General features: G+C 55.1%; 1 protein-coding gene across 1 annotated transcript; it reads left to right on the top strand.

Moving 5' to 3' along the window:
- Positions 1-1,343: 1,343 nt before the first annotated feature.
- On the top strand, positions 1,344-17,105 carry LOC142907969 (two pore calcium channel protein 1-like). The gene is made up of 9 exons (XM_076058030.1): positions 1,344-1,497; positions 4,996-5,126; positions 6,477-6,565; positions 7,737-7,771; positions 8,230-8,288; positions 14,114-14,213; positions 16,450-16,566; positions 16,677-16,719; positions 17,059-17,105. Exons 2-9 carry the CDS (start codon positions 5,059-5,061, stop codon positions 17,103-17,105), a joined length of 558 nt encoding a protein of 185 aa, XP_075914145.1. The 5' UTR covers positions 1,344-1,497; positions 4,996-5,058.
- The last annotated feature ends 4,246 nt before the right edge of the window (positions 17,106-21,351 follow it).

The following is a 21,351-nucleotide window of genomic DNA, read 5'->3' as shown; positions in this document are numbered from 1 at the left end:
TGAGTGAGTGGTGAGTGAGTCTCTTCACCATCTCGCTGTGCCTCCTCCTGAAGCTGATGTCCACCTCCACCTCCTCCAGATCGTTACTCACCACTCACCACTCACTCGTGGTGAGTGGTGAGTGAGTGGGTGGTGAGTGAGTGGTGAGTGAGTGGTGAGTGAGTGGTGAGTGAGTGGTGAGTGAGTCTCTTCACCATCTCGCTGTGCCTCCTCTTGAAGCTGATGTCCACCTCCACCTCCTCCAGATCGTTACTCACCACTCACCACTCACTCGTGGTGAGTGAGTGGTGAGTGAGTGGTGAGTGAGTGGTGAGTGAGTGAGTGGTGAGTGAGTGGTGAGTGAGTGGTGAGTGAGTGGTGAGTGAGTCTCTTCACCATCTCGCTGTGCCTCCTCCTGAAGCTGATGTCCACCTCCACCTCCTCCAGATCGTTACTCACCACTCACTCACCACTCACTCGTGGTGAGTGGTGAGTGGTGAGTGAGTGGTGAGTGAGTGGTGAGTGATTCTCTTCACCATCTCGCTGTGCCTCCTCCTGAAGCTGATGTCCACCTCCACCTCCTCCAGATCGTTACTCACCACTCACCACTCACTCGTGGTGAGTGGTGAGTGAGTGAGTGGTGAGTGAGTGGTGAGTGAGTCTCTTCACCATCTCGCTGTGCCTCCTCCTGAAGCTGATGTCCACCTCCACCTCCTCCAGATCGTTACTCACCACTCACCACTCACTCGTGGTGAGTGAGTGGTGAGTGAGTGGTGAGTGAGTGGTGAGTGAGTGAGTGGTGAGTGAGTGGTGAGTGAGTGGTGAGTGAGTGGTGAGTGAGTCTCTTCACCATCTCGCTGTGCCTCCTCCTGAAGCTGATGTCCACCTCCACCTCCTCCAGATCGTTACTCACCACTCACTCACCACTCACTCGTGGTGAGTGGTGAGTGGTGAGTGAGTGGTGAGTGAGTGGTGAGTGATTCTCTTCACCATCTCGCTGTGCCTCCTCCTGAAGCTGATGTCCACCTCCACCTCCTCCAGATCGTTACTCACCACTCACCACTCACTCGTGGTGAGTGGTGAGTGAGTGGTGAGTGAGTGAGTGGTGAGTGAGTCTCTTCACCATCTCGCTGTGCCTCCTCCTGAAGCTGATGTCCACCTCCACCTCCTCCAGATCGTTACTCACCACTCACCACTCACTCGTGGTAAGTGGTGAGTGAGTGAGTGGTGAGTGGTGAGTGAGTGGTGAGTGAGTGGTGAGTGAGTCTCTTCACCATCTCGCTGTGCCTCCTCCTGAAGCTGATGTCCACCTCCACCTCCTCCAGATCGTTACTCACCACTCACCACTCACCACTCACTCGTGGTGAGTGAGTGGTGAGTGAGTGAGTGGTGAGTGGTGAGTGAGTGGTGAGTGAGTGGTGAGTGAGTCTCTTCACCATCTCGCTGTGCCTCCTCCTGAAGCTGTTGTCCACCTCCACCTCCTCCAGATCGTTACTCACCACTCACCACTCACTCGTGGTGAGTGGTGAGTGAGTGGTGAGTGTCTGTGGGGAGCGGTGGTGTAGTGGTGAGTGAGTGGTGAGTGAGTGGTGGGTGAGTGGTGAGTGAGTGGTGAGTGTCTGTGGGGAGCGGTGGTGTAGTGGTGAGTGGTGAGTGAGTGGTGAGTGAGTGAGTGAGTGGTGAGTGAGTGGTGAGTGAGTGGTGGGTGAGTGGTGAGTGAGTGGTGAGTGTCTGTGGGAAGCGGTGGGTGTAGTGGTGAGTGAGTGGTGAGTGAGTGGTGAGTGAGTGGTGAGTGAGTGGTAAGTGGTGAGTGGGTGGTGAGTGAGTGGTGAGTGTCTGTGGGGAGCGGTGGGTGTAGTGGTGAGTGGTGAGTGAGTGAGTGGTGAATGGGTGGTGAGTGAGTGGTGAGTTTGTGTGGGGAGCGGTGGGTGTAGCGGTTAGCGCTCCGCTCCACTATGAACCTCCCCTAGGTCGACTCAGCCTCAAATGAGTACCTGGTGCGGTGTGTAGTGAACATCGCTAGCACTGGGGAGACAAAGGCGGCCGGGCGTGGTGCTGGTAGCCACCCACTCGCTAACAGCACTTGCCCCTACAGTCTGTTAAGGCTATATGGGGGATCTTTGTCTTTATCTTTGTACGATAATTTCATCATCGCTTGCGGCTGGGGTTGGCATCGTCCCCCACTCCTCCTGATGTCGAGGGTAAATGGGCGAGGTTTAGGACTGTGACTCATGCGGCTGCAATGGCTGCTTTGGGTACGCGGTCCAGACCTCCCCAGAGACCCTGGCTGACAGAGGAGGTGTTCAGGATGGTTGAGAAAGAGCGACAGGCCCACTGTCATCGGCTACAGAATCCCACGTCAGAGAATGAGGAGGATTACCGCAGCCTTCGCTCGGAGGTTCGGAGAGCCGTGAGGCGCTGCAAGGATGGGTGGTGGTCGCGGGTTGCTGAGGAGATGGAGTCTGCCTCAGTGGCCCGCGATCACAAATCTCTATTTAACTCAAAAAATTAACCTGCAGCGCCACACCTATTACCATCATTAGGGGAAAGAACGGTGATCCAATCTCCGACCCCCAGGAATAAGTTTGCAGATTTGCTGAGCATTTCTGTGAGGCGCCGGGGGGAGGGAAAATCCCTCAGCCAGGAAAACATCGTGGCACAAAGTGAGGATGACCCTGCTGAGGCTGCGGTGTCTCAAATATTGGAAGAAGTCACCCCCTGTGAGTGGCTGGCTGAGGTGCCATCTGTTGAGGAAGTACTGAGGGCGATCCGGAGTCTGAGACCAGGAAAGGCAGCGGGCAGAGATGATCTCCCAAGCGAAATGCTGAGGGAGGGTGGCGTTTGTGCACAGACTGCCCTATATGACATCATAACAACAGTCTGGACCACTGGACGGGTTCCGCAGGATTGGAAGGATGCCCTGGTGGTCCCCCTCTTTAAGAAGGGGGACCGCACAGACTGTAACAACTACAGGGGCATCTCACTCCTCAGTGTGCCGTGAATGGTCCTGGCAAGGATTATTCAGCATCGCCTTGCCAGGCACGCTGAGGAGAGGCTTGCGGAGCCCCAATGCGGTTTCAGGAAAGGGCGGTCCTGCACAGATGCCATATTTTCTGTCCGTCTGCTACAGCAGAGGTGTAGGGAATTCCAACAAGACCTACATCACTGCTTTATTGACCTGGTCAAGGCCTATGATACCATCAGTAGGCCTGGGCTCTGGGTCGTTCTTCGTGCTTTTGGAGTACCTGACCCTCTGCTCACGATCATTAAGGACCTTCATGATGGTGAGCGGGCCCGGGTAAAACTACGTGGCCGGGAGTCAGAGCCATTCCCTGTACACCTTGGGGTGCGACAGGGATGTCCTCTGGCTCCCACATTATTTAACATCTATTTTGACCACGTAGTTCGTGAAGCCTTCAATAGCTGTACCGGGGGAATCTCCATATGGTACAGATATAATGGGAGGCTAATCGATGCCCGGGTGCGGTCAAGGGATGGCTCCCTATTGCTCAACCACGTTATGTATGCTGATGACTTGGTAATAGCTGCTCAGTCAGAGGAGGAGTTGGAGACGCTGCTGCTGAGACTGGAGCGTGCCACTAAGAGGTGGGGCCTTACCATCAGCCCCACCAAAACTAAGCACCTGCCTGGGTATTTTGTACCATCGGACACTCCACCCTCACAACTCCCAATCGGTGATGGGGCAGTTGTGGAGAGAGTGGAGAGTTTCCCATACCTGGGCAGTGTGCTTATGACTGGCTCCAGTTTAACAGCAGAGGTCTCACTCCGAATCAGTCGAGCGGCAATATCTTTTCATCGGTTGCGTAACGCTGTGTGGAAGCTACCTGGTCTGTCGCTCCGCACTAAGCTTCAGGTCTTCTCGGCCACGGTCATTCCCTCCCTTCTCTACGCTTGCGAAACGTGGACCCCCCTAATGGAACATCTTCGCCGGTTAGAAACATTTAGGCTGGCCTGCCTACGATCCATCCTGGGTTTAACCAGACTGGATTGTGTGAGGAGCTCACAAATCCTTGAATGATCTGGGCAGGGTCCCATCGGTGAGCTCCTCCGGCAGGCAAGGCTGCGATGGCTGGGTCATGTAGCCCGCATGCCCAGCCACCGCATGCCGAAACAGCTTTTGTTTGGCCGGATTGAGGGGGCTAAGCGGGCGCGGCACGGGCTAGAGAAGAGATGGAGTGATGTGGTACAGGAGGACGTGGAGCTGAGTGGACTTGCCGATGACCGGTACCAGCGGTGTCAAGATCGGCCTCTGTGGAGGAGGCTCGTGAAGGACGCTACTGGGCAGTTGGAGGCAGTCGCCCTCCAACAACAACGGAGGGCGGAGGAGCGACGCTCACAACAACGAGCGGAGCGCCGGGTGGCTAAAGCACAGCAGGTTGGCACAGTAGGGGGCACAGGTGGTGCATCAGCCAGTCATCTCAGTCAGTCGACCCGTGGCACCTGGGTCTGCCCCGTGACCTCCTGCCAGCGGGCGTTCGACACTTCACGTGGCCTCAGGGTGCACATAGCCTGGCACAAGCGTCGTGGTGATGTCACCGCCACTTAGTGGCGAATGGCGGTTGTTGTTGTTGTTGTTGTGTCATTGTGTCTGTGTGTGTGTGTGTGTCTGTGTGTGTGTCTGTGTGTGTGTATGTGTGTGTCTGTGTGTGTGTCTGTGTGTGTGTCTGTGTGTGTGTCTGTGTGTGTGTGTCAGTGTGTGTATGTATGTGTGTGTGTCTGTATGTGTGTGTCTGTGTGTGTGTGTCTGTGTGTGTGTCTATGTGTGTGTGTCTGTGTGTGTGTCTGTGTGTGTGTATGTGTGTGTCTGTGTGTGTGTCTGTGTGTGTGTCTGTGTGTGTGTGTGTGTCTGTGTGTGTGTGTGTCTGTGTGTCTGTGTGTGTGTCTGTGTGTGTGTCTGTGTGTGTGTGTCTGTGTGTGTGTCTGTGTGTGTGTGTCTGTGTGTGTGTGTCTGTGTGTGTGTGTGTGTGTCTGTGTGTGTGTGTCTGTGTGGTGCAGGCCGTGGTGCTGGCCGTGCACTGCGTGGAGGTGGTGGTGGTGGTGGTGAGGCAAACTCCTCACATGCGCCTCACACGGGCACTGCGCCCCATCTACCTCGTCCAGACTCACCACTGCAGGGCAGTGCGCCGGTGAGGAGCTCACCCACTCACTCATTCACTCATTCACTCACTCATTGATTCACTCATTCACTCACTCATTCACTCACTCACTCACCCATTCACTCACTCACCCATTCATTCACTCACTCATTCACTCACTCATTCACTCACTCATTCACTCACTCATTCACTCACTCACACACTCATTCATTCACTAATTCATTCACTCACTCACTCATTCACTCACTTACTCACTCACTTACTCACCCACTCAATCACTCATTCACTCACTCACTCACACACACACTCACTCACCCACTCACTCACTCACTCACCCACTCACTCACTCATTCACTCACTCACCCACTCACTCACACACTCACCCACTCACTCACCCACCCACTCACTCATTCACCCACTCACCCACTCACTCACTCACTCACCCACTCACCCACCCACTCACTCACTCACTCACACACTCACTCACTCACTCACCCACGCACTCACCCACTCACTCACTCACTCACCCACTCACTCATTCACTCACACACTCACCCACCCACTCACCCACTCACTCATCCACTCACTCACCCACTCACTCATTCACCCACCCACTCACCCACTCACTCACACACTCACCCACTCACTCACCCACTCACTCATTCACTCACATACTCACCCACTCACCCACCCACTCACCCACTCACTCATTCACTCACACTCACCCACTCACTCACCCACCCACCCAGCCACCCACTCACTCACCCACTCACTCACTCACCCACTCACTCACCCACTCACCCACTCACTCACTCACCCACTCACCCACTCACTCACCCACTCACCCACTCACTCACTCACCCACTCACCCACCCAGCCACCCACTCACTCACTCACCAACTCACTCACTCACCCACTCACTCACCCACCCACCCAGCCACCCACTCACTCACCCACTCACTCACTCACCCACTCACTCACCCACTCACTCACTCACCCACTCACCCACTCACTCACCCACTCACCCACTCACTCACTCACCCACTCACCCACCCAGCCACCCACTCACTCACTCACTCACCCACTCACTCACTCACCCACTCACTCACCCACTCACCCACCCTTCCACCCACTCACTCACCAACTCACTCACTCACCCACTCACTCACCCACTCACTCATTCACTCACATACTCACCCACTCACTTACCCACCCAGCCACGCACTCACTCACCCACCCACTCACCCACTCACTCACCCACTCACTCACCCACCCAGCCACTCGCTCACCCACCCAGCACCACCACAACAGACGTTTCAAGCCATGGCCCTTCCCCAGGCCCCCCAGTGGAACTTGGCTCGGTGTCTTTCCCCTGCTCAGGAATCTGGAGCAGATGATCCAGTCCCTGCCTCCCATACTGGACATGCTCACTCTACTGCTATACTTCATGGTCATCTTCGCCATTCTGGGTAAGTACAAAAATAAACAAATAACTCAGCCTGGTTGAGGTGGTGGTGGTGGTGGTGGGTGTGGTGGTGAGTGGTGGTGAGTGGTGACCACTCATTAACTCACTCACACACTCACTCACACTTACACACTCACTCACTCACACACTCACCCACTCACTCACTCATTCACTCACTCACTCACACACTCAGTCACCCACTCACTCACTCACACACTCACACACTCACTCACTCACCCACTCACTCACACAATCACTCAGTCACCCACTCACCCACACACTCACTCACTCACTCACCCACTCACTCACTCACACAATCACTCAGTCACCCACCCACACACTCACTCACTCACACACTCACTCACCCACTCACTCACTCACACACTCACCCACACACTCACACACTCACTCACTCACACACTCACACACTCACCCACACACTCACACACTCACTCACTCACACACTCACACACTCACTCACACACTCACTCACTCACACACTCACTCACACACTCACACACTCACTCACACACTCACTCACTCACACACACACTCACTCATCCACTCACTCACCCACTCACTCACTCATCCACTCACCCACTCACTCACTCACCCACTCACTCACCCACTCACTCACTCAACCACCCACTCACTCACTCACCCACTAAACCACTCACTCAACCATTCACTCAACCACTCACACACTCACTCAACCACTCACACACTCACTTAACCACTCACTCACTCACTCAACCACCCACTCACTCACTCACACACTCACTCAACCACTCACTCACTCACTCAACCACCCACTCACTCACACACTCACTCAACCACTTACTCACTCAACCACCCACTCACTCACTCACACACTCACTCACCTACTCACTCAATCACTCAACCACCCATCCACTCACTCACCCACCCACGCACCCACCCACTCACACACTCACTCACTCACACTCACTCACTCAGTCACCCACTCACTCACTCACACACTCACTCACTCACACACTCACTCACTCACCCACTCACTCACTCACCCACTCACTCACTCACTCACCCACTCACTCACTCACACACTCACTCACTCACCCACTCACTCACACACTCACTCACTCTCACACTAACTAACACACACACTCACTCCCTCACTTCGTGTGTATCTCAAACAGGATTTTATTTCTTCTCTGGAAATGAAGACGACCCGGTAAGAAAATGCGCTCACACAGACACAGACAAAGCTCCCCCAGGTAGCCTCTAGTAGGGCTGTAGGGCAAGTGCTGTTAGCTAGCGAGTAGCAGCAGCAGTGTCTATGTACTATACACACCACACACAGACAAAGCTCCCCCAGGTAGCCTCTAGTAGGGCTGTAGGGGCAAGTGCTGCTAGCTAGCGAGTAGCAGCAGCAGTGTCTATGTACTACACACACCACGCACAGACAAAGCTCCCCCAGGTAGCCTCTAGCAGGGCTGTAGGGGCAAGTGCTGCTAGCTAGCGAGTAGTAGCAGCAGTGTCTATGTACTACACACACCACACACATACAAAGCTCCCCCAGGTAGCCTCTAGCAGGGCTGTAGGGGCAAGTGCTGTGGGTAGCGAGTAGCAGCAGCAGTGTCTATGGTGGTGAATGATGAGTGATTATTGGTGAGTCCCCTTGTTCCTCAGTATTTCAAGACACTGGATCACAGCCTGGTCAACCTCTTCATCCTCTTCACCACTGCCAAGTGAGGATTACACTCACCCACTCACTAACCCACTCACTCACACACTCACTCACCCACTCACTCACCCACTCACTCACTCAACCACTCACCCACTCACTCATCCACTCAATCACCCACTCACTCACCCACCCACTCACCCACTCACTCACTCAACCACTCACCCACTCACTAACCCACTCACTCACCCACTCACTCACACACTCACTCACCCACTCACTCATCCACTCACTCACTCATCCACTCACACACACTCACTCACCAACTCACTCACCCACTCACTCACCCACTCACTCACACACTCACTCAACAACTCACTCACTCAGCCACTCACCCACTCACTCACCCACTCACTCACCCACACACTCACCCACTCACTCACCCACTCACTCACCCACCCACCCACTCACCCACTCACTCACTCAGCCAATCACTCACCCACTCACTCACTCACCCTCTCACTCACCCACTCACTAACCCACTCACTCACCCAATCACGCACCCACCCACCCACTCACTCACTTACTCACCCACCCAGCCACCCACTCACCCACCCACTCACCCACCCACGCACCCACTCACCCACCCACCCATCCACTCACCCACCCACCTACCCACTCACTCACCCACCTACCCCCTCACTCACCCACCTACCCACTCACTCACCCACCCACTCACCCACCCACCCACTCACCCACCCACCCACCCACTCATCAACCCACTCACACACTCACCCACCCACCCACTCACTTTCTCACCCACCCAGCCACCCACCCACTCACCCACCCACCCACTCACCCACCAACCCATCCACTCACCCACCCACCCACTCACCCACCCACCCACCCACTCACCCACCCACCCACTCACCCACCCACCCACCGACTCACCCACCCACCCACCTACCCACTCACCCATCCACCCACCTACCCACTCACCCACCCACCCACTCACCCACCCACCCATCCACTCACCCACCCATCCACTCACCCTCTCACCCACCCACCCACCTACCCACTCACCCACCTACCCACTCACTCACCCACCTACCCACTCACCCACCCACTCACCCACTCATCCAATCACTCACCCACTCACTCACTCACCCACTCACTCACCCACCCACTCACCCACCCACCCATCCACTCACTCACCCACCCACCCACATACCCACTCACTCACTCACTCACCCACCAACTCATCCACTCATCCATTCACTAACTCACCCACTAACTCACCCACTCACCCACCCATTCACCCACCCACCCACACACTTCCCCCTCCCACTCACCCACTCACCCACCCACTCTCTCACCCACCCACCCACTCACTCACTTTCTCACCCACCTACCCACTCACTCACCTACCCACTCACCCACCCACTCAATCACTCACTCACTCACTCACCCACTCACTCACCCACCCACCCACTCACTCACCCACCTACCCACTCACCCACCCACTCACCCACCCACTCACCCACCCACTCACCCACTCACTCACCCACACACTCACCCACCCACTCACTCACTTTCTCACCCACCTACCCACTCATCCACTCACTCACCCACCCACCCACTCACCCACCCACTCACCCACTCACTCACCCACCCACCTACCTACCCACTCACTCACCCACTCACTCACTCACCCATCCACTCACTCAACCACCCACATACCCACTCACTCACCCACCTACCCACTCACCCACCCACTTACCCACCCACTCACCCACTCACCCACCCACCCACACACTCACCCACCCACCTACTCACTCACTTTCTCACCCACCTACCCACTCACCCACTCACTCACCCACTCATCCAATCACTCACCCACTCACTCACTCACCCACTCACTCACCCACCCACTCACCCACCCCCACCCATCCACTCACTCACTCACCCACCCACCCACATACCCACTCACTCACTCACCCACCAACTCATCCACTCATCCATTCACTAACTCACCCACTAACTCACCCACTCACCCACTCACCCACCCATTCACCCACCCACCCACACACTCCCCCTCCCACTCACCCACTCACCCCACCCACTCTCTCACCCACCCACCCACTCACTCACTTTCTCACCCACCTACCCACTCACCCACTCACTCACCTACCCACTCACCCACCCACTCAATCACTCACTCACTCACTCACCCACCCACCCACTCACTCACCCACCTACCCACTCACCCACCCACTCACCCACCCACTCACCCACCCACTCACCCACTCACCCACTCACCCACACACTCACCCACCCACTCACTCACTTTCTCACCCACCTACCCACTCATCCACTCACTCACCCACCCACCCACTCACCCACCCACTCACCCACTCACTCACCCACCCACCTACCTACCCACTCACTCACCCACTCACTCACTCACCCATCCACTCACTCAACCACCCACATACCCACTCACTCACCCACCTACCCACTCACCCACCCACTTACCCACCCACTCACCCACTCACCCCACCCACCCACACACTCACCCACCCACCCACTCACTCACTTTCTCACCCACCTACCCACTCACCCACTCACTCACCCACCCACCCACTCACCCACCCACTCACCCACTCACTCACCCCCACCCACCCACCTACCCACTCACTCACCCACTCACTCACTCACCCACCCACTCATCCACTCACCCACTCACCCACCCACTCACCCACTCACCCACTCACGCACTCACTCACCCACTCACCCACCCACCCACACACTCACCCACCCACCTACTCACTCACTTTCTCATCACCTACCCACTCACTCACCCACCCACCCACCCACCTACCCACTCACTCATCCACTCACTCACTCACCCACCCACCCACTCACTCACCCACCCACCCACCCACTCACCCACCCACTCACTCACTCACCCACTCACCCACCCACTCACTCACTCACTCACCCACTCACCCACTCACATCACTCACCACTCACTCACCCACACATTCACTCACCCACACATTCACTCACCCACCCACTCACTCACCCACTCACTCACCCACTCACTCACCCACCCACCCACTCACCCACTCACTCACTCAGCCAATCACTCACCCACTCACTCCCACTCACCCTCTCACTCACCCACTCACTAACCCACTCACTCACCCAATCACGCACCCACCCACCCACTCACTCACTTACTCACCCACCCAGCCACCCACTCACCCACCCACTCACCCACCCACGCACCCACTCACCCACCCACCCATCCACTCACCCACCCACCTACCCACTCACTCACCCACCTACCCCCTCACTCACCCACCTACCCACTCACTCACCCACCCACTCACCCACCCACCCACTCACCCACCCACCCACCCACTCATCAACCCACTCACACACTCACCCACCCACCCACTCACTTTCTCACCCACCCAGCCACCCACCCACTCACCCACCCACCCACTCACCCACCAACCCATCCACTCACCCACCCACCACTCACCACCCACCCACCCACTCACCCACCCACCCACTCACCCACCCACCCACCGACTCACCCACCCACCCACCTACCCCACTCACCCATCCACCCACCTACCCACTCACCCACCCACCCACTCACCCACCCACCCATCCACTCACCCACCCCATCCACTCACCCTCTCACCCACCCACCCACCTACCCACTCACCCACCTACCCACTCACTCACCACCTACCCACTCACCCACCCACTCACCCACTCATCCAATCACTCTCCCACTCACTCACTCACCCACTCACTCACCCACCCACTCACCCACCCACCCATCCACTCACTCACCCACCCACCCACATACCCACTCACTCACTCACTCACCCACCAACTCATCCACTCATCCATTCACTAACTCACCCACTAACTCACCCACTCACCCACCCATTCACCCACCCACCCACACACTCCCCCTCCCACTCACCCACTCACCCACCCACTCTCTCACCCACCCACCCACTCACTCACTTTCTCACCCACCTACCCACTCACTCACCTACCCACTCACCCACCCACTCAATCACTCACTCACTCACTCACCCACTCACTCACCCACCCACCCACTCACTCACCCACCTACCCACTCACCCACCCACTCCCCACCCCCACTCACTCACCCACACCCACTCACTCACCCACACACTCACCCACCCACTCACTCACTTTCTCACCCACCTACCCACTCATCCACTCACTCACCCACCCACCCACTCACCCACCCACTCACCCACTCACTCACCCACCCACCTACCTACCCACTCACTCACCCACTCACTCACTCACCCATCCACTCACTCAACCACCCACATACCCACTCACTCACCCACCTACCCACTCACCCACCCACTTACCCACCCACTCACCCACTCACCCACCCACCCACACACTCACCCACCCACCTACTCACTCACTTTCTCACCCACCTACCCACTCACCCACTCACTCACCCACTCATCCAATCACTCACCCACTCACTCACTCACCCACTCACTCACCCACCCACTCACCCACCCACCCATCCACTCACTCACTCACCCACCCACCCACATACCCACTCACTCACTCACCCACCAACTCATCCACTCATCCATTCACTAACTCACCCACTAACTCACCCACTCACCCACTCACCCACCCATTCACCCACCCACCCACACACTCCCCCTCCCACTCACCCACTCACCCACCCACTCTCTCACCCACCCACCCACTCACTCACTTTCTCACCCACCTACCCACTCACCCACTCACTCACCTACCCACTCACCCACCCACTCAATCACTCACTCACTCACTCACCCACCCACCCACTCACTCACCCACCTACCCACTCACCCACCCACTCACCCACCCACTCACCCACCCACTCACCCACTCACCCACTCACCCACACACTCACCCACCCACTCACTCACTTTCTCACCCACCTACCCACTCATCCACTCACTCACCCACCCACCCACTCACCCACCCACTCACCCACTCACTCACCCACCCACCCACCTACCTACCCACTCACTCACCCACTCACTCACTCACCCATCCACTCACTCAACCACCCACATACCCACTCACTCACCCACCTACCCACTCACCCACCCACTTACCCACCCACTCACCCACTCACCCACCCACCCACACACTCACCCACCCACCCACTCACTCACTTTCTCACCCACCTACCCACTCACCCACTCACTCACCCACCCACCCACTCACCCACCCACTCACCCACTCACTCACCCACCCACCCACCCACCTACCCACTCACTCACCCACTCACTCACTCACCCACCCACTCATCCACTCACCCACTCACCCACCCACTCACCCACTCACCCACTCACGCACTCACTCACCCACTCACCCACCCACCCACACACTCACCCACCCACCTACTCACTCACTTTCTCATCCACCTACCCACTCACTCACCCACCCACCCACCCACCTACCCACTCACTCATCCACTCACTCACTCACCCACCCACCCACTCACTCACCCACCCACCCACCCACTCACCCACCCACTCACTCACTCACCCACTCACCCACCCACTCACTCACTCACTCACCCACTCACCCACTCACTCACTCACCCACTCACTCACCCACACATTCACTCACCCACACATTCACTCACCCACCCACTCACTCACCCACTCACTCACCCACTCACCTCCCCACTCACTCACCCACCCACCCACTCACCCACCCACCCACCCACTCACCCACCCACCCACCCACTCACCCACCCACACATTCACTCACCCACCCACCCACTCACCTCCCCCTACCTCTCCCCAGCTACCCGGACGTGATGCTCCCCGCCTATGCCCAGAACCCCCTGTCCTGCGTCTTCTTCATCACCTACCTCTCAGTGGAGCTCTACTTCCTCACCAACCTGGTGAGCGTTCTCCACTGCTGCCTACACCTCACCGTCTACTCACCACCCCCCCCACACACACTCACACTCACTACCTCGCCTGTTCTACAGGAGGTCGTGGGTTACACCCTGATGAGATGTTGACTACCTCGCCTGGTCTACAGGAGGTCGTGGGTTACACCCTGATGAGATGTTGACTACCTCGCCTGGTCTACAGGAGGTCGTGGGTTACACCCTGACACCCACAGTGGCTAGGAGATGTTGACTACCTCGCCTGGTATACAGGAAGTCGTGGGTTCGATCCCAGACCCTGATGAGATGTTGACTACCTCGCCTGGTCTGCAGGAGGTCGTGGGTTAGGCCCTGACACCCACTTGGCTAGGAGATGTTGACTACCTCGCCTGGTGTACAGGAGGTCGTGTTTAGATCCTGTATAACCACAGTGGCTAGGAGATGTTGACTACCTCGCCTGGCCTACAGGAGTTCGTGGGTTAGACCCTGATGAGATGTTGACTACCTCGCCTGGTATACAGGAGGTCGTGGGTTCGATCCCAGACCCTGATGGGATGTTGACTACCTCGCCTGGTATACAGGAGGTCGTGGGTTCGATCCCAGACCCTGATGAGATGTTGACTACCTCGCCTGGTCTACAGGATGTCGTGGGTTAGACCCTGACACCCACAGTGGCTAGGAGATGTTGACTACCTCGCCTGGTATACAGGAGGTCGTGGGTTAGACCCTGACACCACAGTGGCTAGGAGATGTTGACTACCTCGCCTGGTCTACAGGAGGTCGTGGGTTAGACCCTGACACCACAGTGGCTAGGAGATGTTGACTACCTCGCCTGGTCTACAGGAGGTCGTGGGTTAGATCCTGACACCACAGTGGCTAGGAGATGTTGACTACCTCGCCTGGTATACAGGAGGTCGTGGGTTCGATCCCAGACCCTAATGAGATGTTGACTACCTCGCCTGGTCTACAGGAGGTCGTGGGTTCGATCCCAAACCCTAATGAGATGTTGACTACCTCGCTTGGTCTACAGGATGTCGTGGGTTCGATCCCAGACCCTGATGAGATGTTGACTACCTCGCCTGGTCTACAGGAGGTCGTGGGTTCGATCCCAGACCCTGATGAGATGTTGACTACCTCCCCTGGTCTACAGGAGGTCGTGGGTTACACCCTGACACCGCAGTGGCTATGAGATGTTGACTACCTCGCCTGGTATACAGGAGGTCGTGGGTTAGACCCTGACACCACAGTGGCTAGGAGATGTTGACTACCTCGCCTGGCCTACAGGAGGTCGTGGGTTCGATCCCAGACCCTGGCGATGCCTTCTGCTGTGTTTAGATTGTGCGTCTCTCTGTGTCTCTGTGTCTTTCCCACTGTCCCTGTGTCTCTATCCCTTCTGTCTCTGTGTGTGTCTCTGTGTGTGTCTCTGTGTGTGTCTCTGTGTGTGCCAGTGTGTCTCTGTGTGTATCTCTGTGTGTGTCCCTGTGTGTGTCATTGTCTCTATGTGTGTCTCTGTGTGTCTCTGTGTGTGTCTCTGTCTGTCTGTGTGTGTGTCTCTGTGTGTGTCTCTGTGTGTGTGTCTCTGTGTGTGTCTCTGTGTGTCTGTGTGTGTGTCTCTGTCTGTCTGTGTGTGTGTGTCTGTGTGTCTCTGTGTGTCTCTGTGTGTGTGTGTCTGTGTGTGTCTCTGTGTGTGTCTCTGTGTGTCTCTGTGTGTCTTTGTGTGTCTCCGTCTCTCTGTATGTCTCCGTGTGTCTCTGTGTGTCTCCGTGTCTCTGTATGTCTCCGTGTGTCTCTGTGTGTCTCCGTGTCTCTGTGTGTGTCTCTGTGTGTCTCCGTGTCTCTAGGTGTGTCTCTGTGTGTCTCCGTGTCTCTGTGTGTCTCCGTGTCTCTGTGTGTCTCTGTGTGTGTGTCTCTGTGTGTCTCCGTGTCTCCGTGTGTCTCCGTGTGTCTCCGTGTCTCTCTGTGTGTCTCCGTGTCTCTGTGTGTCTCCGTGTCTCCGTGTGTCTCCGTGTGTCTCCGTGTGTCTGTGTGTCTCCGTGTGTCTCTGTGGGTCTCCGTGTCTCTGTGTGGGTCTCCGTGTGTCTGTGTGTCTCCGTGTGTCTCTGTGTGTCTCCGTGTCTCTGTGTGTGTCTCTGTGTGTCTGTGTGTCTCTGTGTGTGTCTCCGTGTCTCTGTGTGTGTCTCCGCGTGTCTCTGTGTGTGTCTCCGCGTGTCTCTGTGTGTGTCTCCGCGTGTCTCCCCGTGTGTAGCTGCTGGCCGTGGTGTTCCACTCGTTCAGCCGCGTGGAGACAGCCACGCTGAGAAGTCTCCTTCTGCATCGCAGGGAAGCGGCCAGGAAATCTTACCAGCTGCTTCTGTCTCAGAGTGTGAGCCTCACACTCACTTACACACTCACTTACACACTCACACACTTACACACTCACTTACACACTCACTCACACACTCACACGCTGAGAAGTCTCCTTCTGCATCGCAGGGAAGCGGCCAGGAAATCTTACCAGCTGCTTCTGTCTCAGAGTGTGAGCCTCACTTACACACTTACACTTACACACTCACTTACACACTCACACTTACACACTCACACACTGAGAAGTCTCCTTCTGCATCGCAGGGAAGCGGCCAGGAAATCTTACCAGCTGCTTCTGTCTCAGAGTGTGAGCCTCACTTACACACTTACACTTACACACTCACTTACACACTCACTTACACACTCACTTACACAACCACACACACACTCACTTACACACTCACTTACACACTCACTTACACACTCACTTACACTTACACACTCACTTACACACTCACTTACACACTCACTTACACACTCACACGCTGAGAAGTCTCCTTCTGCATCGCAGGGAAGCGGCCAGGAAATCTTACCAGCTGCTTCTGTCTCAGAGTGTGAGCCTCACTTACACACTTACACTTACACACTCACTTACACACTCACTTACACACTCACTTACACACTCACTTACACACTCACTTACACACTCACTTACACACTTACACACTCACACACTCACTTACACACTCACTTACACACTCACTTACACACTTACACACTCACACACTCACTTACACACTCACTTACACACTCACTTACACACTCACTTACACACTCACTTACGCACTCACTTACACACTCACTTACACACTCACTTACACACTCACTTACACACTCACTTACACACTCACTTACACACTCACTTACACACTTACACACTCACACACTCACTTACACACTCACTTACACACTCACTTACACACTCACTTACACACACACACACACTTACACACTCACTTACACACTCACTTACACACTCACTTACACACTCACTTACACACTCACACTTACACACTTACACACTGAGAAGTCTCCTTCTGCATCGCAGGGAAGCGGCCAGGAAATCTTACCAGCTGCTTCTGTCTCAGAGTGTGAGCCTCACTTACACACTCACACTTACACACTCACTTACACTCACACTTACACACTCACACACTGAGAAGTCTCCTTCTGCATCGCAGGGAAGCGGCCAGGAAATCTTACCAGCTGCTTCTGTCTCAGAGTGTGAGCCTCACACTCACTTACACACTCACTTACACACTCACACACTTACACACTCACTTACACACTCACTTACACACTCACTTACACACTCACTTACACACACTCACTTACACACACACTCACTTACACACTCACTTACACACACTTACACTCACTCACACACTCACTTACCCACACACTTACACACACTCACTCACACACTCACACACTCACCCACTCACACACTCACTCACTCACTCACCCACTCACACACTCACCCACTCACTCACTCACCCACTCACTCACACACTCACTCACCCACTCACTCACACACTCACCCACTCACACACTCACCCACTCACACACTCACTCACTCACCCACTCACACACTCACCCACTCACTCACTCACCCACTCACTCACTCACACACTCACCCACTCACCCACTCACACACTCACTCACACACTCACTCACACACTCACTCACTCACCACTCACACACTCACTCACACACTCACTCACACACTCACTCACTCACCACTCACTCACTCACCCACTCACTCACTCACACACACACTCACTCACCACTCACACACTCACTCACACACTCACTCACACACTCACTCACACACTCACTCACACACTCACTCACACACTCACTCACACACTCACACACTCACTCACCACTCACACACTCACTCACACACCCACTCACACACTCACTCACACACTCACTCACCCACTCACTCACTCACCACTCACACACTCACCCACTCACACACTCACTCACACACTCACTCACACAACTCACTCACTCACCACTCACACACTCACTCACACACTCACTCACACACTCACTCACTCACCACTCACTCACCACCCACTCACTCACTCACACACACACTCACTCACCACTCACACACTCACTCACACACTCACTCACACACTCACTCACACACTCACTCACACACTCACTCACACACTCACTCACACACTCACACACTCACTCACCACTCACACACTCACTCACACACCCACTCACACACTCACTCACACACTCACTCACACACACACTCACTCACACACTCACTCACTCACTCACACACTCACTCACACACTCACTCACACACACACTCACTCACTCACTCACACACTCACTCACACACACACTCACTCACACACTCACTCATCACTCACACACTCACTCACACACTCACTCACACACTCACTCACACACACACTCACTCACTCACTCACACACTCACTCACACACACACTCACTCACACACTCACTCACTCACACACACACTCACTCACTCACACACTCACTCACACACTCACTCTCTCACACACTCACTCACTCACACACTCACACACACACTCACTCACCACTCACACACTCACTCACACACTCACTCACACACTCACTCACACACTCACTCACACACTCACTCACACACTCACTCACACACTCACACACTCACTCACCACTCACACACTCACTCACACACCCACTCACACACTCACTCACACACTCACTCACACACACACTCACTCACACACTCACTCACACACACACACACTCACTCACTCACTCACACACTCACTCACACACTCACTCACACACTCACTCACACACTCACACACTCACTCACTCACACACACTCACACACACACTCACTCACACACTCACTCACACACTCACTCACACACACACTCACTCACACACTCACTCACACACACACTCACTCACTCACACACTCACTCACACACACACTCACTCACACACTCACTCACTCACTTACACACTCACTCACACACTCACTCACACACACACTCACTCACTCACTCACACACTCACTCACACACTCACACACTCACTCACCACTCACACACTCACTCACACACCCACTCACACACTCACTCACACACTCACTCACCCACTCACTCACTCACCACTCACACACTCACCCACTCACACACTCACTCACACACTCACTCACACACTCACTCACTCACCACTCACACACTCACTCACACACTCACTCACACACTCACTCACTCACCACTCACTCACTCACCCACTCACTCACTCACACACACACTCACTCACCACTCACACACTCACTCACACACTCACTCACACACTCACTCACACACTCACTCACACACTCACTCACACACTCACACACTCACTCACCACTCACACACTCACTCACACACCCACTCACACACTCACTCACACACTCACTCACACACACACTCACTCACACACTCACTCACTCACTCACACACTCACTCACACACTCACTCACACACACACTCACTCACTCACTCACACACTCACTCACACACACACTCACTCACACACTCACTCACTCACTCACACACTCACTCACACACTCACTCACACACTCACTCACACACACACTCACTCACTCACTCACACACTCACTCACACACACACTCACTCACACACTCACTCACTCACACACACTCACTCACTCACACACTCACTCACACACTCACTCACTCACACACTCACTCACTCACACACTCACACACACACTCACTCACCACTCACACACTCACTCACACACTCACTCACACACTCACTCACACACTCACTCACACACTCACTCACACACTCACACACTCACTCACCACTCACACACTCACTCACACACCCACTCACACACTCACTCACACACTCACTCACACACACACTCACTCACACACTCACTCACACACACACACACTCACTCACTCACACACTCACTCACACACTCACTCACACACTCACACACTCACTCACCACTCACACACTCACACACACACTCACTCACACACTCACTCACACACTCACTCACACACACACTCACTCACACACTCACTCACTCACTCACACACTCACTCACACACTCACTCACACACACACTCACTCACTCACTCACACACTCACTCACACACTCACTCACACCACTCACTCACTCACACACTCACTCACACACTCACTCACACACTCACTCACACACACACTCACTCACTCACTCACACACTCACTCACACACACACTCACTCACACACTCACTCACTCACACACACACTCACTCACTCACACACTCACTCACACACTCACTCACTCACACACTCACTCACTCACACACTCACACACACACTCACACACTCACTCACACACTCACTCACACTCACACCTCACTCACACACACACTCACACACTTACTCACTCACTCACTCACACACTCACTCACACACTCACTCACACACTCACTCACACACTCACACACTCACTCACCACTCACACACTCACACACACACTCACTCACACACTCACTCACTCACACACTCACACACTCACTCACTCACACACTCACTCACACACTCACTCACACACCACTCACACACTCACTCACTCACACACTCACACACTCACTCACTCACACACTCACTCACACACTCACTCACTCACACACTCACTCACTCACACACTCACACACTCACATCACACACTCACTCACACACCACTCACTCACTCACACACACTCACACACTCACAACACTCACTCACACACACACTCACA

Source organism: Petromyzon marinus, assembly GCF_048934315.1.
Source record: "Petromyzon marinus isolate PM22_M1 ecotype Great Lakes invasive population chromosome 67 unlocalized genomic scaffold, UKy_Petmar_22M1.pri1.0 chr67_unloc.4, whole genome shotgun sequence".
Taxonomy (NCBI): Eukaryota; Metazoa; Chordata; class Hyperoartia; order Petromyzontiformes; family Petromyzontidae; genus Petromyzon; species Petromyzon marinus.
Note: the sequence above shows the minus strand (reverse complement) of the source record. Positions and strands in the feature narration are given on the sequence as shown.